The sequence below is a fragment of the Gambusia affinis genome, linkage group LG11, assembly GCF_019740435.1.
Source record: "Gambusia affinis linkage group LG11, SWU_Gaff_1.0, whole genome shotgun sequence".
In the NCBI taxonomy this organism is placed as follows: domain Eukaryota; kingdom Metazoa; phylum Chordata; class Actinopteri; order Cyprinodontiformes; family Poeciliidae; genus Gambusia; species Gambusia affinis.
In genome coordinates, this window is record NC_057878.1 from 7,539,984 (window position 1) to 7,563,253 (window position 23,270).

The 23,270-nt window shown below is 40.6% G+C and overlaps 1 protein-coding gene across 28 annotated transcripts in view; it reads left to right on the forward strand.

Annotated features, from left to right (window-relative positions):
- neb (nebulin) overlaps positions 1-22,553 on the forward strand; it is a 70,822-nt gene extending 48,269 nt beyond the window's left edge. For 8 of the 28 annotated variants that reach the window (XM_044132818.1, XM_044132841.1, XM_044132819.1 and 5 more), the window contains 22 exons: positions 188-277; positions 1,691-1,804; positions 2,612-2,716; positions 3,783-3,887; positions 5,771-5,875; positions 7,526-7,636; positions 8,599-8,709; positions 9,297-9,410; positions 10,603-10,707; positions 10,791-10,895; positions 11,121-11,225; positions 11,659-11,751; positions 12,942-13,034; positions 13,310-13,402; positions 14,737-14,829; positions 15,860-15,952; positions 16,348-16,455; positions 17,219-17,405; positions 18,699-18,791; positions 20,504-20,644; positions 20,741-20,844; positions 21,764-22,553. In XM_044132818.1, coding sequence (XP_043988753.1) covers positions 188-277; positions 1,691-1,804; positions 2,612-2,716; positions 3,783-3,887; positions 5,771-5,875; positions 7,526-7,636; positions 8,599-8,709; positions 9,297-9,410; positions 10,603-10,707; positions 10,791-10,895; positions 11,121-11,225; positions 11,659-11,751; positions 12,942-13,034; positions 13,310-13,402; positions 14,737-14,829; positions 15,860-15,952; positions 16,348-16,455; positions 17,219-17,405; positions 18,699-18,791; positions 20,504-20,644; positions 20,741-20,844; positions 21,764-21,937 — 2,442 coding nt within the window. In that variant the 3' untranslated portion in view covers positions 21,938-22,553. The remainder of the gene's footprint in view (positions 1-187; positions 278-1,690; positions 1,805-2,611; positions 2,717-3,782; positions 3,888-5,770; positions 5,876-7,525; positions 7,637-8,598; positions 8,710-9,296; positions 9,411-10,602; positions 10,708-10,790; positions 10,896-11,120; positions 11,226-11,658; positions 11,752-12,941; positions 13,035-13,309; positions 13,403-14,736; positions 14,830-15,859; positions 15,953-16,347; positions 16,456-17,218; positions 17,406-18,698; positions 18,792-20,503; positions 20,645-20,740; positions 20,845-21,763) is intronic. The other 20 variants (XM_044132822.1, XM_044132823.1, XM_044132844.1 and 17 more) reach the window with 18 other exon arrangements.
- The last annotated feature ends 717 nt before the right edge of the window (positions 22,554-23,270 follow it).

Genomic DNA, 23,270 nt, shown 5'->3' on the forward strand with positions numbered 1-23,270 from the left:
TCACTGTGACTTCATAATACATATTCATGTTTAACATGTCTAACTCCATCCTTAAGCCTGACTTCATGTGTCTCTCTTCTTTCTCCACTCCTCTTCTCTCTCGCTAGTCGTCCTAATCTCTTTCCTCTCATCTCTGCTCCCATAATGTCTTTGTCTCCTCATTCCACAACCTCGCCGGGCTTTGTAGGTGGAGGGCAGAGCCTCCCTCCATGGAGCAGCTTCCTATGATACCCCACTGATGCGACACATTAAGAAAATGAGTGCGGTGACTAGTGATGTAAGGAGGCGCATGTCCTAAAACTGAAGGGATGCTGCTATCTGTCTGTCTCTTCAAGTGAATTGTATTTTATTTTTTAAAGTGTTTTGAGCTACAAGGATCTAAAAACTTTTTTTTTTAATCCAGTGTATGAAACTATGTTTTGCTTTGATTTGCCTTGCTGTTTGTGTGCACCCTTCAGTTCTGTGTGCATCCCTTGTTTTCCTCAGTAGGACAAGCTGTGGCTCAATGCTAAGCCTAGACAATGCATTAGCTGCACTGGTATTCAGACTGTATTTGTTTGGATTTAAAAAAAAAATAGTTTCAGATTATTCCTCCTTGTGTTTCTGATAGATCGCGGACTGAAACTGAAGCTTTTACTGCTGTATTTTCTGATTCTGGCTGAGAGAACTTTTCTGGGATTTATTCATGATTTGGACACTAGAGGGCAGCATAGCCTTGTAGACTTCAGCTAAGCTAACAGCTTTGGGGACGTTAATGGTTCATTTCTAAAATGTTTATTTATGTTCTTAAAATATTCTTTATACACAACTAGTTTAGTGGGACACATTAGTAAACTTTTTTCATGCCTATTGTTATACATGAATTGAATAAGTGGGTCAAAAAACAAAACTATCACCTCTGCTGGCTATTAAATGCATCAGTTTGTTCAGATTAAAAGCATCAGAAATAGATTTAAAAACCTACTTCTTTTTTAAACAAATCAACAGTGCTTTTATGTTTAATAGCTAAGAGAAAATTATCAGCTTGAACTTTTAAGATTATTGTTTTTTACATGTTCAGATGTTGACTTTTCCTGTCATTTATCCAGTTTTTGGTTGGGGTTAAATATGAAATGTGTACATGGAATAATAAAAAAATATATTTGCATGCACATATAAGGACATTTAAATTACCAGGTACATTTATTGTCATCCCTGATTAAAAAAAAAAAAAGTGCGTGATTATTTAAGACAAATTCGTCTTGTCTTCTAGGATCATAGCCTCAAGCTGAAAAAGGTTTCAAAAACTTTGAATTTTATTGCATTTATTCATGTGTTCATTAAATGTTTTCAGCCAAAATGATAGAGGGTACAGTCGTTGGTAACTAATTATTTTCCTCACGGTGAGTAAAGCTTGAAGGTTGGATTGATGAAGAGTGATATTATGCTGCTGTGAATAAAAAGACAAGCGAATGTTTTTCATCATACAGATTCAACCGGGGGTCACAATAAATGTGGACTGGTACTGTCCACAGATACCAAATGTTACACAGCATGTCCAAGGCAAGGAAACTGCCTGCAAGAAATCTGAGTTACTAATCCTCTCGGATACACTTGTCTTCGTGTCACTTCGAGTCCGTAAATCCACTTGTTTGTCCCGACTCAGAGCTCATGCTGACTTCCTGTATGTGTCGCCTTTCTGCCTTACCAGGTGAGGTACAAGGAGAAGTTTGCCAAGGAGATGAAAGGGAAGAAACCTCAATTTGACCTGAAGGAGAGCAAGATGTACAAAACCCTGAAGGACGCCAACGACCTGGCTAGTGAGGTAGGCAATCCCAGAACCAGCTTCATGCTGGTTTCTGTATGTGAACACGCGGAGGTGGCCGTCGAGCGGCTCCTTGAAGTTTGAAGGATTGTAACAAGTATAGCAGAGCATAGTTCTTCAAGGACCAAATCTTGTTAGGGGGATGAGTTGAATGAATTTTACCACCTAAATACATTAAAATGTTTAAGAATTTGCAGTCTGAATTATATGGTCTCATTAGTTAATTGTGATATTAATAATAATGAGTGTTAAAAGGTTGCAAAATTTACCAAATACCAAGTATATTTTGTTAAAAAAAAAGATTATTTGTGATAAAGAGAGCTCTCTAGTTTGATTGCTAATCAATCAAAATGTGATCAAGTAAATCACATTTTATTTGTATAGCACATTTCAACAACATGGCATTTCTGAGTGCTTGAGATCATAAAATCACAAAGTCGTGCAACATAGAATCAACAATCAAAACATTACATTAAGTCAAGTGCCATCATTATTCAACTATGTTTCGAAAGCAACTCCAAACAGGTGGGTTTTTAATCTGGATTTAAAGGAAGTCAGTGTTTCAGCAGTTTTGCAGTTTTCTGGAAGCTTGTTCCAGATTTGTGGTGCATAGAAGCTGAATGCTGCCTCTGAGGGGTCTGGAAGGTTATCCTTTAAAAATGGTCAAAAGTCTTCAGAAACCAATGAAATAAAGCAGTGAAATCTTGAATAAGCTAAAGTTAATTAGCACCTCATCTCTGATTTCACATCGGCTGACAAAGATTAGGTGCTCGCTGCGTTAAAACTTTGTCTCTTGACGCCACACAGGTGAAGTACAAAAGTGACCTGAAGAAGATCCACAAACCTGTGACTGACATGGCTGAGTCTCTGTCCATGCAGCACGGTCTGAGCACCAGCAAGCTCTCAAGTGACGTAAGATACCATCACCGCCGCTATCATCATCATCATTATCACCATTTAACCCTTTCCTGCTCCCACCCCAGCTGCCTCCTTCTTGTCCACCCTCAGTAGTCTATTGAAACAGTAACAGAACCTACTGCAAGCTTGTTGCAAACCATTCACCATCACATTTAGACTGGCACTCTAGGATCCTTCATCTAAACACTCATCATCTTACAGACCTCATCTGGTAGTGATCCCGACCCTCCTCACCTTTAACATCTAACGCTTCACTTTTACTCCAGTAGGTCAAATCAAACTTTGATTGAGGATCGCCTAACATAAAGTCCAACGTCTATCGATCATTTTATCCTCTAATTTATAACTACATCTTTGCTGCTGTTAATGATATTTACAGTGCCTTGCAAAAGTATTCCCAACGCTCTGCCCACTTTTTACATTTCGTCAAGTTGGAATCACAGGCTTCACAGGATTTTATGTGATAGACCAACCAAATGTAGTGACTCATTCATAGGTTGAAGGATAGTTTTCAAATGTTTGACAAATGTAACTCTGAAAATTGTGGCATGCATGTGTATTTGGTCTCCTTTACTTTAAAAAATGCTTCTTAAAGTTTACCACAAGCCGTGCAGGAGACACAACACAAATAAAGAAGAAGAAAAAGAAGGTGTTAAAAATACAGAGACAGGAGAGAAGATTCGTCTTCCGGTGGGACAAATACCCAAACATTCTCTCAGAGCTACAATGAAATGGTTTGGCTCAAAGCATGTTCATGTATTGGAGCGGTCCAGCCAAAGTTCAAACTTAAATGTAGCTAAGAATATGTGACAGAGCCTGAAACTCCCTTAACCCCAACCATACACAATCTGTCCTTGTACTTCACAATTCGCACTACTTTGCATTGGTCTATCGCACAAAACCCCTAAAGTTTTATTGTGATAAAATGTGAAAAGTTGCAGGCGTGTGAATGCTCCTGCAAGGTCCGGCCTGAGCCCTTCATTGAGGTGGAGTAGGCTCTAGCCAGACACGTCGCATTTACTGTACTGAGCTGGCTGACTCTACTGGGAATTCCCTGTAGTACCGCTACAAGAAGAAATTTGAGGAGAGTAAGGGTCACTACCACATGATTCCTGACACACCAGAGCAACTTCATCTCAAGGAGGCCTCTGAGCTTCAGAGCAACGTAAGTGGTACAAACTGTGGGCACCAACAAACACCCTGAAAGTATCTTCCAGTTTGTCTAATTTCCACTCGATACTATGAATCAGTATTTATTATTTTATTTTTGACCCCTACAAATTCTGGTCATTTAAAAGTAGAGATATTCCCAGTCTGATAGTGTCGCTCCTCTGTTCTTTGATCCTGCTTACAATGTTTTTAGACTGAAAAGCTAGGCTGGAGTTAGCAATGCTAACACACAATTTGAATATTACTGATTTTTTTTTTTTTTGACTGTTGGTCATGTGCAGACAAAACACACAGGAAATGCTCTCTTGCTTCACAAACTTAGTAGTTTTTCATTGAACATAGTAGAATTGAATGACTGGTTGTTTCAGCTGCTCTCTGCACTGCGCTCAGTTGCAGACAGCCGTCTGGGTCACTTAAAACACACTGAGAGGCATCTGCAACATCACTCTAAAGAGGAAAAGTACACGGCCATTGTTCCAGAAGAACCTAGATCCTTTAGAGCAGTGTTTCCCAATTCCAGTCCTCGGGGCCCCCCTGCCTGCATGTTTTAGGTGTTTCCCTTCTGCCACACACCTGAATTGAATCTTTGGGTGATTAACAGGCTCCTGCAGTACTTGGTGGCTGCAGAAGATGTCATGCAATCATTTGAATCAGCTGTTCTGGTATAGAGGCACATCTAAAACATGCAGAGCAGGGGGCCCCCGAGGACTGGAATTGGGGAAACACTGCTTTAGAGCACGTCAAACTCAAGACCCGGGGGCCAAATCCGCCCCGCCGCAGCTTTTCATGTGGCCCTCTAGACTCTAATGCACAGGTGTCAAACTCCAGTCCTGGAGGACTGCCGTCCTGCAACATTTAGATGTGCCTTTGCTGCACCACCTGAACAAAATAATTAGGTCATTAAGGCTCTGGAGAACCGATCTACACAAGGAGGAGGTGATTAAGACATTTGATTCCAGTGTTTTGTACCTGTGGCACATCTAAAAACTGCAGGACAGCGGCCCTAGAGGACTGGAGTTTGACACCCCTGCTCTAATGTGACACATAAATAAAACCGTCAAGATAACAGCCTGCTTCAATATCACTTTATCAGTCAAATCAAAGAAGTTTTTACCTATTTATTGCTTCCTGCTTCTTGTGAATTCACACAAAACCAACAAATCCCTTCACTCTTTTGTGCCGATACATAATTGTGAGTTTGTCGCAGATTTTTGGACATAAGTGATTGTTTGCTCCCACCTGCAGGTGGCAGTGTTACTTACCTCTACCAAACAGCTGCTTAAGATTTTCTTGATGTCAAGTGATAACCCTTAAAGATACGGCGAGTAGTAAAAAGCACAAATATTTCTAAAGTAATACCACAAACACTTTGATTTGTATTGGAAGAAAATCACAAAAACAATCACCAAATCCTTTAGGGACTAAATATTCTTTAATTTTAAGAATTTATTTATATTTTAACAGTTTCTTAGCAGGTTCTAGCAATACATTCTGGCACAGCCGGTCCTTTAATAACATTCATGGTCTTGATTTGGCCCAAAGTGAAAGTGAGTTTGACACCCCAGCTTTAGAGCAATGAAGTAATGAGCAGTTTGGCTAGGGAGATTGTGCTAACATTGTGCTAATGGGGCAGAACAACAATAAAAAAATTTAAAAATAAAAAAGGTTTTACATTAGACCCCAATATAACACTTGGGATTGGATTGGGACAATCCGTACCTCATACATTGGTTTAAATGTGAAAAATATACATGCAGATTTGAATCATAGGATGAGAGAGCCTACAAGCTAATTGTATTCCTCATGATGTACCAGCTTTTAGATGGCAACATTTAAATCGATCTCATTTTACACTGCGCTCTGTTTGGGCCGTTTCAGGTTAAATACAAGGAGAAGTACGAGAAGGAGAAGGGCAAACCCATGCTGGACTTTGAGACTCCGACTTATGTGACCGCTAAAGAGGCCCAGCACATGCAGAGCCAGGTAAAGACTCCCCTCACCCTCCTGCTGAAAGCAGCTGCAGACGCCAGCTTCGCTTCAACGGCTCCTTCGAGTCTCAATAGATTCAAAATGTAGAGCTCCTTGTTGGCAGCTTCTAAGCTTTTCGGTTGGTTGTCAACTACGAACTTACGGAAGTTGTTGGAAGCATTGAAGAATGATTTAGTCGCTCTGTTTTGATTTGTAATCACCTTTTTGACACCTAAAAACAATCCTTCTTGCATTCATTGTGGTTTCTTTTATAGCTAGCTGAGCTCAGAATATAATTAAACAGAAAAGTGTTGAGATTCGACGTGCATATCAAATGGACTTCAGTTATGGTGGCAGGAAGTAGTCAGTAAAACGGATCTTTGGCTTCCCTACAAAGCCTGACGTAAAGACGCTCAGCCGGCCCTAACCATACACAATTTCAGAGGCTGCTCAGGTTTCCACTCACCTCCAGGAGTTTCCTTTGAAATTGTCAGTCAGGTTTACAAAGGTAAAGTTTGAATCATCTGTGATCATCCTGCAAGTTCTCAGTACTTATTCATGTATGAACTGGAAAAGCCATGGCTAAGATCTTAAAGTTATTTTAATTCTTTAATAGATGCATAGTTTATCCTCAGTGCTATCAATAGATACATTTTGTTATAAAATGGGTAAGGAGTCAGAAATTGTAACATTTTCAGTTGTGGTGTGACGTTTGACAATATTTACCACACCAGTTTTCAATCCCAATTAGGCTATTTCTATTTTACATGTTCCTGTTTTCATTTATTCATTACTTCTTATATTACTGATTGATTTTTATTTTTTTATCGTTATTTGAAACTTGGATGTTATTTTGTGCAACACACAGTTCACATACAGTCAGGGAGGATTTAGCCTACGTATTAGTTGAGCTTCAGTGATTAACTACCGTATTTTTCGGACTATAAGCCGCTACTTTTTTCCTACTCTTTGAACCATGCGGCTTTTCTGTGGGTTTTTCTTTGACCACCAGGGGGCTCTTTAGCAAGAAGTGAATCATTGGAAGTCAAAATTGGAAATCAAAGAAGAAAGCGCTGATTTTCATTTAGAACAAGCACATGCTAGCAGCAGGCACAACGGAGAAATGTTTTCAAACTCATATGATGCTGCTTTTAAGTTGAGGGCTGTCGATCTGGCAGGACAGGAGGGAAGTAAAGCCGCTGCATGTAAACTCTGCGTGGACGAAACCATGGTTCGGCGGCGGAAATGGACGGCTGCGTCCTTAATAGGAGATTTATTAAAGACGTTGCCCTCTGCTGCCCTCTGCCGGGTCCTTATGGAAAACCGAGAGCGGCGGAGATACCAGCGGCTTACAGCCCTGTGCGGCTTATATATGTACGTTTCCTATTTATTTACTTATTTTTTTAAATTGTAAGAGCGGCTTATAGTACGGTGCGCTCTATACTCCGGAAAATACGGTATATATGAACTGTCGCTCCCAAGTCACTGTGTGTTTCGGACCAGAAAGGCAGAAAAATGTCCGTTTTGGCAACCGCTTCGCAAACGACGATGCTGTACCTGCACTTCAGCCCTGCTCTGCCTGCATGTGTTTGTCTGAGCTCTGTCTGTCTGTCTGTCTGTCTGTCTGTCTGTCTGTCTGTCTGTCTGTGTTTTTATGGCCAATAGAAAGACTATAAGAAGGACTATGAGGAGTTCATGAGGGGAAAGAACCTCTCGGGATTGGAGGTCACCCCTGCCATGATTCATGTCAGACACGCCACCAAAATAGCCAGCGAGGTAACAGAAGGATGGTTTATCCCGTTAATTTGCCCCCTTCTTCCTCATCATACTAAGACTGTACCACAACCGAAGTCCCTCTCTACTTTCACACCTTTTATCCTCTGACTTTTCCTTTTCAGGGGTTTTCTTAATGTCCTTTTTTTAAAAGATGCTTGCTCATTTGACCCAACAACATCTTCCAACCCCGCTGCATGCTGTACAGAGAAATCAGTGCTGCATCCACTGACGTCTAAAGCTCCTCATTTTTCCACCAGTCTTAATGCAGCAGCAGCTTGTATGAGTGCATGTAGCAGTTTTATTGAAGAAGTGATGTTTTCTGTGAAATGCTGTTTTCAAACTATGTTACGTGTTTTATTAGGGCTGGGCGATATGGCTTATATATGTCATTTTAAGTTATGGGTTTTTTCTCTCGCTTTCTTGAAAGAAATATTTTTCAATCTTTTATTTCAATCATCATTCCTATGATTTGGACCAGCGTTGGTTCCAGACTATGACAGTTCTTTGTCTAATTGCAATAATGTAGTCATAATACTAACAGAATACAGATTTTACTAGGGAAATGTCTTAAAATTATGAGAGAAAAAAAATTAATAAACTTGGGATATTTTTTTCTGTGTTGGAGTTCTTATATCTTGTCTTATTTTAAAAGAAGAAATGAAATACAGGTTCTTCCAGAAATGAAATCTTCAAAAATGAATTGTTTAAATGAATTAATCGCCCAGCCCTACATTTTATCTTGTAAAATGTTTCATCTTGTCTATTTCCACAATTCTTGCCAAAGTCACCAACATCTCCACTGACAGTGTTTCTCTCTGTAATAATATTAAAGCAACTGTCTTTTTTTTTGTAGTTGTTGTTGAGATTTTGGTGACTTTGAGCCTTGATTGTCCGTATGCCTCGGCCTTGCCTGCCTGTGCGGCCGTCTCTGCAGTCTCTCTTGTCTTTCTTCCATGGCGTAGAAAGAGTACAGGAAGGATCTAGAGGAGGGAGTGAAGGGTAAAGGGCTAACTGTACTGGAGGAAACTCCGGAGCTTTTGAGGGCAAAGAATGCCACTCAGATTCTGTGTGAGGTACGACTGACCGAGAGGTGATGGCGGTGGCGACGCGCTCTCCTCTGACTTCCCCTAACACTCCTCCCGCTCTCACCTAAGCTACATCGCCTCACTTCCTGCTTTTTGACAAGACTAACGTTCCATTGCTCCTGAGTTTGAAAGAATTTCCCTCAAATCTCGTTTCCCCCTGCATTTTGACATCTTATTTTATGTCACTTTGTATAAAGAAACTTGAATGTGCTAAAAGTTTAGTCACATCTGTTCTAACTTTCTTGAAGAAAATAAACATGCAAAGTCTTCGTTTTAGTGTAGTTAGGCTAATTTTTAGAAATTTGTTTGGTTGTATTTGAAATTATCTCACCATAGAACTAATTATGTTTTAACATCCTCTTGACTATCTTAACTCTTTTTTTTTTTTATTTAGCAGCTTTATTGGAGCGCCACACCTCCATCCAATGTTTTCCCTAAATCCTGTCGCTAATTCCTGCTAACCTCCTCTGTTCCCCGTCCCCCTAGGGGTTTTGCAGCCTTCCTCAGTATGAAAGCGTAATTAGTTTTCAATATATCCGTTTGGTGAATGACAAAGCTGTTGTTTGTACTTACAGAGGGAGTACAAGAAGGCGCTGGAGCAGGAGATCAAGGGCAAAGGAATGTTGGCTTTGGCCACCGACACGCCGGACTTCATGCGAGCCAGAAACGCCACCGACATCCTCAGCCAGGTCTGTTCTAAGTGACATCTGCTGAATGTGTCAGGGTGTCCTCAAAAGTATAAATACCTTTTCCAATTGTGTCGCGTTAACAGTGACACGATTCAGTACATTTGATTTTAGAGTTTGTCTTTAAAAAAGTAAAATAAATAACACAAAGTAATGCGTAATTGTGAGATGAAGAGAAATGATGCACAAATTTAAGCTTCTTTTCCAGATGTGAATCTGAACGAATGAGAGTAATCCAGGCTGTAAACTCTCATATTTGCACATTAAAACAAGTGAAACCTTTATAAACAAAGATTATAATTTATTAATCAAATATGCAAACATTATATAGAATCAGATCAATAATTAATTATAAATATGAACTATAAATTCATATTTATAATTTACTTACTAAATAAATTGTAACATTTTTTGAAAACGAATATTTTAATTGCCAAAGTCGGCACGTTGTATACATTATTTCACATAGATGGAAGTCTTAAAGTCTTTGTTACTGTTCATTCTGATGATTTTCTGCTTGCTCACTTCACCCCTTTCATAACACATGGTAGTGGCAGCATAAGGCTGTGGGTTCACCGCTCTTTAGCAAAGTCAGGGAGGACGGTCAGAGTGGTTGAGAAGACAGACTGAGCTAAAAGCAGGACAACTGGCAGTCCTTAGATTCTTAGACGACGTCCAACATTAGACATGAACTGTTAAATTATGACGATTAATTGTCTCTTCATTGTTGAACAATTAAAAGACTGGAGACTGAGTCAGATGTTCAGCTTCCAGTATGTCTGCACAGTCCGACCTCAAGCAGCGTTCTTTTAGTTGAAGAAAATTCAAGTTGCTACAATGAGCTGAACAAAGTCCACACTTGAGTCCAGTTGAGAATGTGGGGCAAAACTTGAGTCGTTCTCCGTCCCATCTGATTGAACTCGAGCTATTTTGCAAAGAAGAACTGGTAAAATACAAATTCCTCCTTTACTCCCTTCAAATTATAGTTCAAAACCCTTTTCATTTTCCTTCCGCTTCACAGTTATGCCCTTCTGTTACAACTTTTGTTAGTCTGGTTAAAAGAAAAATACATTACGGGTTAGAGCGTTACCGTAACAAAACCTGTCACAGTTCAACCGACGCCAATACTTTTGTAAAACACTTGATCCAAGAAATCTGGTGTTTCCAGTCCTCCTTAAATGTTTCTGTTCCGCAGACCAAGTACAAGCAGATCGCCGAGATGGACCGAGCCAGCTACACCACCGTCATCGACACGCCGGACATCATCCACGCTCAGCAGATGAGGAACATCGTCAGCCAGGTAAGGCTGCCGCCGAAGCTGACCTGTGAGTCCGTCTTTAACTCCCCGGCGCGCCGTTCAATCTGCTCATGTTGTCGAAACAGAAAAAATACAAAGAGGAAGCTGAGAAGACGATGTCTCACTACGTGCCGGTCCTGGACACTCCAGAGATGCAGAGAGTCCGTGAGAACCAGAGGAACTTCAGCACTGTAAGTTGGAAAGGACGCCCTCCGTCCGCTCAGCACGACAACGTCACTCTGACATCCAGTGATCCCGCCTCGGGTTTGTAAAGAGATGTGAAGATGCTTTTGTTTCTCCAAGTCCTCTGGCGTGTTGTTCACTTTGTTAGTCGGTCTGATAGAAATTAAATGTTATTTTCTACTTTTTGCTGCTGTGAAACATTTTAACCACACTGTTTTCCCTTCTTCTTATAGCTTCAGTACCAGATTGACCTAAAAAACACAAAGGGCAAAGTGTCTACTGTTAAGGACACTCCAGAAATGCTCCGTGTTAAAGAAAATACAAAGAATTTCAGCTTGGTATTTATTCCGTGATAGCTCTTTTTTTGTTTGTTTGTTTGTTTTTTTCTTACCGTTTTTGATAACCTACTTTTACATCTTTAATCTTTTTTGGGTTTGTGTTTCCTCATTTTAACAACCTCTGACATGAAGCTCCCATTTCTTTGGAACGAGTAATTTAGCGATCCTAAAACTCTCCTGTAGACTAACGTTTAAAGCTGCTAGTGCAGAACTTGTGTGTTTCCATTTGGGATCTTCGCGTTCTGTTGTGTGCTTTGAATTTGCTTTTCTGTTTTGTGTTTTTTTGTATGTTGGCGTGTGCTGTCAATGTTCTGTTTTTTGTTCTTTTTTTTTTTTTTTTTGTCCTCTTTGCTTAAATCAGAGATAATTTAGAGTCAGACGGAAGTTCAGGCTAACTTCTGGTTCATGCTTCTCGTCCCACATCCACACAAAGATTCATTACAAAGAAGACGTGGGCGGAGGGACGGCTCTGCCTGAAACCCCTGAGACGGAGCGAGTGAAACGGAACCAGCGCAACATCAGCACGGTACTCCAACGAGTGACCCTCCTCCCCAGCCTCGGTTCTCCATCCATGCTCCCTCGTTGTCGAGGAACTGGGAATAAAACTTGAACTGACTTCATATTTAATCTCTTCCCATGAACATTTCCAGTTCAGCTCTTCATTTGAAGCTAATTTCCACCGGTTCTCTTTGTAGATTTGTTTGTTTTGTCCTAATCAAAGGATGAAGCTAACGAGATAATCTGGCAGAAAGTCTAGCATGGCGGTTTTCTTCCACTACATGGCCATGAGCTTGAATAGACTGATAGCCACACTTTTTTCTAATAGTTGTACCAACCTATAATTCACTGAGGAACTGCACAAATAGCTTTGAATTATGTCGGGTTCCTTATTTACTTTAACAAGGATGTACAGCACCTGACACATTTACTGGCAACCCTGGTTTAAAAAAAAAAAAAGATTTAAGTGTTTATTTTACTGCTGCAGCACTTTAATCTCTCGACAAAAAACAAATTAAATCTAACTTTCATTTGCAGTTTATTTATACTGTGTGATGAATATATTCAGAAAAGGTTTGTTTAAACCTAAAATGTTGGCGGCAGAAATATCGGGGTACATTTAGTAATATCTTTAACATAAATGCAACTGAAGCATGTTTTTATTATATAGTTTTTAATTTAAATTCATTAAGGTGGGGCGTAAATCCATAAACGCAGAGCTCTGGAACAAATTAAAATGATCTGATTCTCTGATTTTACTCTTTATAGGTAAATGTTTGAGTAAGATTTATTTTGTTCTTTTATTCTGCGAACTACTGACATGTCTCCAAAATTCCAAGCTGATTTCTTTTTTTATTATTATTTATTTGCAGAAAATGAGAAACGGTGAAAATAACGATAAAGATGCAAAAAAATAAAATACAAGTTCATTTAGAAACGGCACATTTTTACCAGAAGTGCCGATAAATGTGGCTGTCACTATTTGCAGACTTTGTGGCAGGAACTCAACTGTAACATAATTTGTACCCATGAATTAACATTTTCATCACCTGCAGGAACTTTGGTGGCGTTCCTACTAAATACATTAACGTCAGGCGGAAAGTCGGTCATTTTAACCGTTTTCCGTTATCCACAGTTATTGTGTTTGAACAAGAATGAGCGTGGACGGACGTAAGATGCTATCTCACGATGTACCTTTGTGACGTTTGCAATGGGCAGATACAGTACAAGGAGTCTGTGGGTCAAGGCACAACCATACCAGACCCGCCCGAGGTGAAGCGGGCCCGAGAAACCCAGAAGAATATCAGTCTGGTAGAGGAAACCCACTGCAGTGACCCTCCTCCTGATTGTCACCCCTCACAAAAAGAAATCATTTTTGCTTTCTAGAGTTGATTCTTCCTCCTCCATCCTAACTATCTTCCATATGTCATTCCTTCTTTTGCTACCAGAAATAATTTAAAACAGTTTTTTTTTTATTTTCCCGTCTGGGTTTTGATGTCCTTCCTCTCCTCCCGATCTGAACACTAACCTCCCGCCGCGTTGCGTCGCCGCCGTGTGTGACTGTTCCTGTGCTGTGTCGTTCAAAGCATCGTTACAAAGAAGGAGTGGGACAGGGCACGTCTGTTCCGGAGACGCCGGAGATGGAGAGAGTCAAGCGCAATCAGCAGAACATTAGCACGGTACCTCACAGAACCCGACCCGCTAGCTTCCCTTCATCCGTCTGCCCACCTGCCTCACTCTTCATCCCCTCTGCCCCCTCCTCCCATCCCCAACACCTGGCCAGTAACATCTCTCCTCCTGAATGTCCTCTGGTCATCCAGACATCGAGAACCGACTCATCACACCGTCCGATATCCCGCAAGTTTCCATAAACTAATCATGGACGTCACGTGACTGCTGCAGTTTTAAATCCTGCACTTGAGTCTTTTGAACAGATTCAGATGGTTGTCCAACCTACATCTGAAGTGATTGTTGTCCTCAGTTTAACCTTAAGACAACAGCTTTTTTTAGACGCTTCAAACTTGGACACAAGAGTGTTTCCAAGACGACAATGACCCCAAAACTCACATCAAAACTGCTTTAAAATGGATAAATGGGGATAAAATTCCCTTACACTTAAAACAAGGTCTGTGCTGGAATGCTAGACAGTTTAACAGGAAATCTGATATTTCTAATTCGCTTAGTGGACAAATATCCAATTATTTCAGAAACTTGCTTAAAAGTATTTAGTCAGATATCAGAAGTGGATAAAGTACCCAAAAAATGTATTCAAGTAAAAGTAAAAAGTAAACGTCCAAGAAGTTACTCTAGTAAGAGTCTGGTCAAATTTATTACCTAAAAATGACGCCATCAGGCAGATGAAGATGGATGAACGATATGTCCAAAATCTGGTATTTTAAAAACCAAAAGGACAAATGTGTACAAATTTATTACCAAAGTAATAAGTACAGAGGATTATAGCTACTTCTGAAAACATTACTGAAGTAGAAAAACTGAGTAAATCTAAACTAGTTACTAACCAGATCTCTAAACGTTTGATCCTGTGTCATTTCAGCTTGAACTGATCCACAGAAAATACAATAAACTCCAACTTTGTCCTCTAGTTCTTGTTTTGAAAAATTGCCAAAGTTGTACACAGTTTACTCATTTAATTCCCCAGGTTTTATTTAATTTTTTTTAATTAGTTGATGCTTTTATTGAAAAGGTATGGATTGATATGGCTTTCGTGTCAACCAATAGTGTATGGATACTTCTGACTGTGACCGTAACACGGAAACACCCGGAATGCACTTAACCATTCCTCTAACATGAAACGCTTCCTTCGTTTCTCAGGAACAGATATTTACAACATGATTATTATTATTATTATTATTATTACTGTTTTTTTGTTTGTTTTTTGTCTGTTTGTCCGTCTCTGCTTCATCGTCCGTTGTTGATCTCATGTGTGTGTTTTGTTGTTGTTTTGTCTTTTTCTTCTATCCCTGCATACAACCCTCCAATATTTGTCTACCAGATAAAATACAAGGACTCTGTGGGTCGCGGCACGGCCATACCGGACCTGCCCGAGGTGAAGCGGGTCAGAGAAACCCAGAGGCACATCAGCTCGGTAGTGGACCGAAGCCGACAACCCCGTGTGCTCCTAACCTTTTGAGCGTAGACAGTAGCTTCCATCATGGCTCCTCTCCCCTCCACCTCATTGCATCCATCTTTATTTAAGGCTCAGGCTGCAGATTCTTCAGCTCCTAAATTACCTCATTTTGCTCTAATTTCCATCTTTCTCTCTCCTGTTCCTTTGTATCATGCGTGTCAAACTCGAGGCCCGTGGGCCAAATCTGGCCCTTTATGTTATCAATCAAACCAGTGCAGTTTTCATCTGTTTACTGCCAAATTTTATAAATCAGTCCCTCCAGTTGTTTGAGAATTATCGTGGAAATTCACGCAAAATCAACAAATCCCAGCACTTTTTTTTTTTTTTCTAGTAAAATTGGGAGTTTATTGCAGATTTTTCTCAAACATTAACAAAAACCTTCTGCCTCAGCCTTAATTATAGTCCATGATCTATATTTTAGTCACATTATAGTCCATACAGTAATAAAAAGTCGCATTAACTGTCATAAATAAGAGCAAATATTTCCAAATTAGTGCCACAAACACTGGTTTTTATTTTTTAAAAATCACAAAAAGAATCATGAAATCCTGGAGGGACTGAAAAGATGTTCAATAATGTTATTTAACTTTAAGAATTCATTGATATTTTACCAGTTAGTGATCAGGTTTCATCAATACATTCAGTCACAAACGGACCTTTAAGAGCCTCCATGATCTTGATTTGAACCCAAAATCAAACTGAGTTTGACACCGCTGCTTTTTATCCTTTAATCTTCTACATCATTCCTGCCTCTTTGGCCTTTTTAATACAATATTTTCTAACCTGCAGCTAAGCTTTTTTTCCTCCATGAACTACTCTTAACATTCCAGCAAAATGAGAATCTAAAATCTTATTGTCTGTTTTTTTATTATTATTATTCCCACAGCAGACATCCTCCTCAGAAGCATTCTCGTTTTCTCGCTCGTTTGCGACGAGTTCAAGCTCCAGCGGGTGTTAAGAGTTTTCTGATGTGCTTCTTGTCCTGTAGGTGTTGTATAAGGACAGTTCTGCCAAGGGAACGCCTGTGGTCTTTACTCCTGAGATGGAGCGGGTCAAAAGGAACCAGGAAAACATTAGCTCGGTACCTTCCAGAACCCCTGTCTGAGAAAACCCTTTAACCTTTTCCTAACCGGGCCGACTTCCCCGTCACCCTTTTTGCTTTAGTTAATCTCATTAACTATCCAGTCCAGGAGTCTGCACATTTAGTCCATAACCTCTTTTGTCCTCCAGATTGCTCCGTTTCATCTTTTTTTTTTTTTTTTTTTTGTTCCTGCTCCGAAGATTGGAGCATAACTCTGTTTTTTTGTTGTTGTTTTTTTCCCTAACTCTTCATCTCCTAATAATAAAAGAGAAATCTTCCTCGCTAATTCATTTGTCTGATTTCCCAGTAATCCTCTGACTTTTGTGCGTTTGCTCGCGATGCGTTCGCAGAGTCGGGATTCCTGACCTTCGCCCGCTGTGCTCGTCCTCCTCCAGGTGCTGTACTCGGACAGCTTCCGCCGGCAGGTGCAGGGCAAGGCCGCCTTCGTTCTGGACACGCCCGAGATGAGGCGCGTCAAGGAGACGCAGCGCAACATCTCTGGAGTAAGATCTTTTTATTTGTTCTCCCTATTTTTTTATTTAGCAGAATTAGAGTAGAATTAACTGTTTGGTGATGGAGCCGACTGACTGATTAGTCTCAGATATTTATTTTATTCTCATGAATAAATGCAGACAGAATAGATTAGTGCTAACAGGAAACCAGACCCTGAACAGGAAGTAAGATCTGAACGGTTATCGCAGCTCCACTCATTCAGTCCACTACATTTATTTTTTTTGTTGTTTTTTTTTTTTGCTGTTGTCAGAATATAATTCAATAAAAGAAAGAAAGAAGTAAATTAATCTGAACATTTCTTTATCTTCTTACACAAGCTCCGTCAGACACGATGGGAAACCAGTGTCCTAGTTCTGCTACAGATTTCCAGTTTGGTCTTTGACTGGGCCGTTTTCGTCAAATAAATCCAGTCTTAACTATTCCGATACAGCTCATGCTGGGGCTTCACAGCATGATGCTGCCGCCACCATCTCTGAGCTTGTGGGTGTGGTGTGTTCAAGGTAGTGCGCAGTTTTAGTTTTCCCACCACGCAAAACGTTTAACACTGGTCTCATTTGGAGTGACCTTTCAGATTTCTATTTGCAAATAAAGTAAATCCTTTTCCTTCCACTTTATGATTATTAACGACTTTGTGTTGGTCTACCACAAAAATAAATAAAATAAATAAAATCATAGAATAAATTTAGGTTTCAAGCTTTGGGATCGTAAAACAAAACGCTTAACTCGCAAAGGACTTTGATTTGACTCCTGCAGGTAAAATACCACGAGGACTTTGAGAAGAGCAAAGGCAGCTTCACCCCCACGACCTCTGACCCCGTGACGGAGCGCGTCAAGAAGAACATGCAGGACTTCAGCGACATCAGTTACCGCGGCATCCAGCGGCGCGTGGTGGAGATGGAGAGGAGACGCGCCATAGAGCACGACCAGGAGACCATCACCGGTACGGACAGCCCAACACCAGGATGGAAATGATTCAGACGTCAGCAGTAAATATTTAGAGCTAATAAGCTAACGGAAACCTTTGGACTGTCTCTGGGTTTACTGAGCAGTTTCTATTTGCTTTGTGAAAATGGATCGACTTCTATTCTTGGTGTCAAACAAGCAGGTTTCTTTTTTTTTTTTTTTTTTCTTTTTTTTACCCTCTGTGACAAACTAGTGGGCAGAAGTAAGAACCACTTCCTGTCAGTTCTGTGTCGGCTCTAATAGGTGTGTGTGTGTACTTGTATGTAACCTATAGAGGCCCATTAGAACCATTTTCATCAACAAATGGAGGTCTTTTGTGGAACGTGAGGACATTTTCCTGATCTGAGCTGTGCATAACTGTGATGGCGAGAAAAGGTGCGAAGCTGGGAGATGGAGGCTAGCTATGGGGTCACTGTGATAGCGTGAAATGGTGAGGTGCTGGTGGATGGAGGCCAGCAGAGGTGACACTGTGATAACCAGGAATGATGCTCAGCTGGTGGATGAAGGCCAGCTGCGCATTACTGAGATTGTGAAGCTGTGAGATGGAGGCCAGATTGGGACCGGTCACGATGGCGGGACAAACACGAAGCTGGTAGATGGAGGCCAGCAATTAGCGACGCGGCGATGATGCAAAAATGATGCAAAGACTCAAAAATGAGGATGAAAAACTGAGAAGATATAGGGATTAAAATTACAGTGCGAGACATGAGATTGAGATTGAAGTGAGCGATTTTGGACTGGATAAAGGCTGAGAGAGACGGCTCATCGGCAAAATGACCAGGGCTATAACGAGCAGAGATGATTTAATTGATTGATGGCAGTTGATGACATGAGAAAGTTGGTGGCGGTTCGGCTTTATGGTTCCAACATGACTGCTTATTGCGGAGAGCGACGATGTGGGATCGCTTGCAGAAATGACCGCTGAGGAAACGGGTTCGGGCAGTGGAACAGATTTCATAAAATGCTGGGGACTCGAGCTGCTGGAAGGAAGGTTGAAGCTGAAGCAGCTACGTTGGAGATTCTCCCCAAAAAGGGCCCAACAGGCTGAATTATAATGGAAATATTAGAGAGGAGATGCCAGCGATTGGGTGGTGCTGCTCCACCCCCATGTAGGGTTGATCATTTAGGGCAGTAGTAAAACTCAATGCGTTAGATTAATTTCATTTTGGAATTTTCTTTTTTTTTATAAAAGTCAATGGAAAGTCTCTGCAAAGGCAGTGAGACAAATGTCTGTCTGTGTGTGTGTGCGTGTGTGTGTGTGTGTGTGTAGATCTGCGGGTGTGGCGCACCAACCCCGGCTCCGTGTTCGACTACGACCCAGCAGAGGACAACATCCAGTCCAGGAGTCTGCACATGATGTCAGGTGAGATTCAGATCCAGAGAGGGAAAGGTTTTAAACTGGTTCATCCATAAAAGACGGAGGTTTAGTTTAGTAAACAAGAACAAAAAAAACAGGAGTCATACTCAGTCTGGAAAGTAGGAAATTGATCAGTATTGGTGATTTTCCAGATATGCAAAAAGAAGAGTGTGAAAAAATTTTACTTTTATGATTTTTTTTTGTCTATGTTGCCTTTCCTTCCCTCTTTTGTTTTTATTTCTTCCTTTCCTTTCTTTCTTGAATACTTCATTGTTTCTTTCTTCCTGCTCTCATACCTTCCTTCATTTCTAGTTTTTTTTTTTTTTTGCTTTGTGCCCTTGTTTACTTTAGCTTCTTCCTTGTGTCTTACCTTTTCTTTCTGTTTTTTCTTCCTCTCCATTCTTTTCTCCCTCCTTACCATATTTCCTTCACTTTGTCCTTTCTTTCGTGGTTTATTTCCTGGTGTTTGTCCTTTTTATTTCTCTCTTCTTGTCTTTCATATCTTCTATTCTGTGCCCTTTAATTTTTCTTCTTTTTTATGTCTTTCCTTTAATCACTTTTTACTATTCATTCTTTCCTTTTTTCTTCTTTGCTTTCTTTTTTTTATTGATTTGTTCTTTTGTTAGTTTTTCTATTTTTCAATGTTCCATAAGAGCCTCCCCACTTTTAGAAACAGCAAATATATAGTGAAATCTTTTTTTTATATTTCTTAATTAAATTTAAAAAAATTAATCTCTAAATAGCTAAGTCTAGAAAAGTGGAAAGTAAAACTAATAAAAATAGGAACCCTAAAAAATATATCTACCGTATTTTCCGGACTATAGTGCACCTACATCTGCAAAGGTTTTTAAAAAAAAAAAAAAAATGTGAACGTTCATATATAAGCAACACCGGGCTTATATATGACAATGACGCAGTAGAGGGCTGCAGATAAATCTGCTTTCTTGAGCAGATTTAATAAATCTACCAGATTTATTAATGACGCAGCCTTAACGCCGAAGCGTGGATTCGTTCACGCAGTTTTACGTCCAGCGGCTCTATTTCCCTCTTGTCCTTCCAGATCGACAGCCCTCAACTTAAAAGCTGCATCATATGAACTTCTTCCTGTGGTTTTCCTGATGAGCTTGAAAAAATTTCTCCGTCATGCCTGCTGATAGCATGCGCTTGTTCTAAACGAAATTAAGCGCTTTCTTCTTTGATTTCCAATTTTGACTCACTTCCTGCTACAGAGCCCCCTGGTGGTTGAGGAAAAATCCACAGAAAAGCCGCATAGTTCAGAGTGGGGGCGGGGGAAGTAGCGGCTTATAGTCCGAAAAATACGGTAATCAAATCAAACTTTATTTGTATGGCACATTTCAGCAGCAAGGCATTTCAAAGTGCTTTACATCAAATCAAACACAAAAACACAATGCAACATGGAATCAACAATAAAAACACAACATCAAGTCAGATTCGGTCAATAAATTTGCAATTGATTACGTTTCAAATACAACTCTAAACAAGTGGGTTTTTAGACTAAAGTGTCTAATAGACACTTTAGTCTAAAGTGTCTCTTACCAAATATAGCCTACCTGAAGTCGGTCTTTCCTCGTAAAGCAAACATAAATAGAAACGAATGTAAAAGTTGAGTAGTGAATAATTTGCTGTTGGTTTAAACGTGAGTTTCAAGCGTCCTGTTTGTTTCTCCCACTCTCACCTGGTTTTCTCCGACCCCACAGTGCAAGCGCAGCGCCGCAGCAAGGAGCACTCCCGCTCCACCAGCGCCCTGAGCGGCCTGGCCGACGAGAAGTCCGAGGTGTCGCAGGACGTCGACCACCACCTGTCGCTCTACAGCAACGGCTTCATGGCCAGCTCCACGGGTCACAAACCACACGAGACACTTTAGCCGTTTTGGGTTTTGAGCTTTGTTCGTGCTGTGAATGTCCCTTACCCGGCCGTTTGTCGGATGTCTGCAGGCTACCAGCAGACCAGGACTGTGGAGGTGCAGCAGAGGTCATCGTCCGTGGCCACCCAGCAGACCACCGTCTCCTCCGTCCCCTCACACCCGTCCACCACCGGGGTCAGTAGGACACAGTGACCTCACGCTTCACCGTCTGCTGGGAACACCAGAGACGCTTCAGGAGGAATACGTTTAGCTCACATGTTTACATGAAGACATGGGCATTAATGCTGTGTTTATTTAAGGATTTATTTGACTTTTTCATGGCGGAATGATATTAAAATCTACATTTACAGTGATTTTTAAAGAATAAGAATTAAATACATGTTTAAATTATTCTAGGTATTGATTAATCCATCGTTTATTCTGACGATTGTCCAGCATCAACATCTGTCCTTTAGTTAGCATCAATACAATGTAAGGCTGATCTGTTGACTGTATTTTGGATTAAAGAGCAAAAAATGCTTAATAGATTTTTATTCTTCTTTTTTGACAGTAATTTGAACCGGGTGAATTTGGTCCAGTTGAGTTTTGGGTTGAACGTATTTACAGACAACTTTTCTTTTTTTTCATTTTAATTGCTAAATGTATATATATTTTTTGAACAGTTTTTGCTTAATTCTTGCTGAGTTTTGTTCTTTCAACAAAAGACAAATTGTTGAATCTGCATACGATAAATCGATTACTAAGTTAGTTGACAATTATGTAAAAAATCACCAACTAGTGCTGAAATCAATCATTTTGGCACTCATTTAAATTTAGTTCCTTAATTCCTACTGCCAATTATTAATGCTGAATATAATATAATATAATCAGTCCACTCTACAAAAAAAAGTTTGAATCTCTTTATAAAAGTCAATTATGAAGACATTCGTGCCTTTGATGTCTACATGTGAGCTTTTAAATCAAACTGTTTACAGGATTTCTGTTGCAGGCCCTCAAAGACCGTCATCTAAAAAAATCGTCCTCAGTTCTGATTGTAAAAAAACTCCCGACATCAGACTCTTCTCAAACCGCTCCGTCTCTCTGTTCCCTTCAGAAAACCGTGCGCGCCATGTACGACTACATGGCGGCAGACAGCGACGAGGTGTCATTCAAAGACGGCGACGTCATCGTCAACGTGCAGTCCATCGACGAGGGCTGGATGTACGGCACCGTGCAGCGCACCGGCAAGACCGGCATGCTGCCCGCCAACTACGTGGAAGCCATCTAAGAGACAAAGCCCGCCCATCGTCCCTCCAGAGTGGGCGAGACCCATCCACAGGGCAAGCCGACCGGTGTTCCCGCCTTCCCCACCGTGGCTTAGTGCAATCTGTAGCTTTTCACCGTCCTGTTGCTCTTCAGCAGTATTCGAATTGTGCCGTGCTTCTCGTTTAGTCTGTCGCCGGGCTTCCTGTGGATGTGACATAAGCTTCATGACGTGACGTTCAACACTGGCTTCACACAACACGCCTACTAAAGATGACGGACTGTTGCAGACCCCGCTGAGGGGAAACGCGACTCGCTGGCAGACAACCTGACCCCCACTGTTTTGTACATTTCAACGATTTGATGCCGTAATTTAATGTACCGTTTCTGTCCAAGCCGCCGTTTCCTTCCGAGAACTCTGGACTAAACCCAGTAATGACTTAAGATCTGAACGAGTTTAATGAATAGGAGTTAGTTGTGCCACTCCAAAAGAGTTGTATGAATTAAGCCTCCCTTTTAAAATGAAGGCTAGCTGATAGCATTTTATGTGTGTTTTGTTTCTTCCGATTATTTGGGTCCTGACTGAAGGCCGTCCTCTACGTTTAATCAGTAGTTAATAAAGCACACAACCTCCTGCAACATTCTGCCTCCTTTTCTTTTGTGTCCATCACTTTCGTTTTATTTACATCCAAGAATTTGGTGACTGGACATTGATAGCTGACCAAGATTTTTAAAAAAGTCATAGTGGTTTTATCAACTTCACTGTTTTCACTCTACAAATTCCTGGCTATACAACACTGGAATTAAAGGAAAGACGTAAAAACAAACTAATTTATTTGAATTTAAGTATAAATCAAGGCTTTTATTGGCGTATTATTCAGTGTGGACAATTCCAATGTCAAGATTTGATTGTTTTCATCAATTCCCACAAGTATTGGCACCCAACCTGTTCATGATTTGTACACAGCTTTTGCCAGTAGGTTTACATCCTAACCCAGGGATGTCCAAAGTGGGTCCTGGAGGTCCAGCATCCTGGATGTTTTACTTCTCTTCCCTGGTTTAATGCACCTGGATCAAGCAATGGCTCCTTAGAGGCCTAAGAGCATTGACCTGCTGAAAAGGTTGTTACTACAACCAGGTAGAGAACTAAACCATGCAGGATGAAGGCCCTCCAGGACCCACTTTGGACAGCTCTACCCTAATTTAAGACATTTTCCAAACTTGAAATTATTTGACCATTTTTGCACAATGTGTTTAGATCATCTTTAATTATCCTCTGTTCTGTTCAGCTCACCCCACAGACTTTCTGATTTAGGTTTGAGGCCTGGAATGATTATGGAAGAAGGCTGATTTTTGGA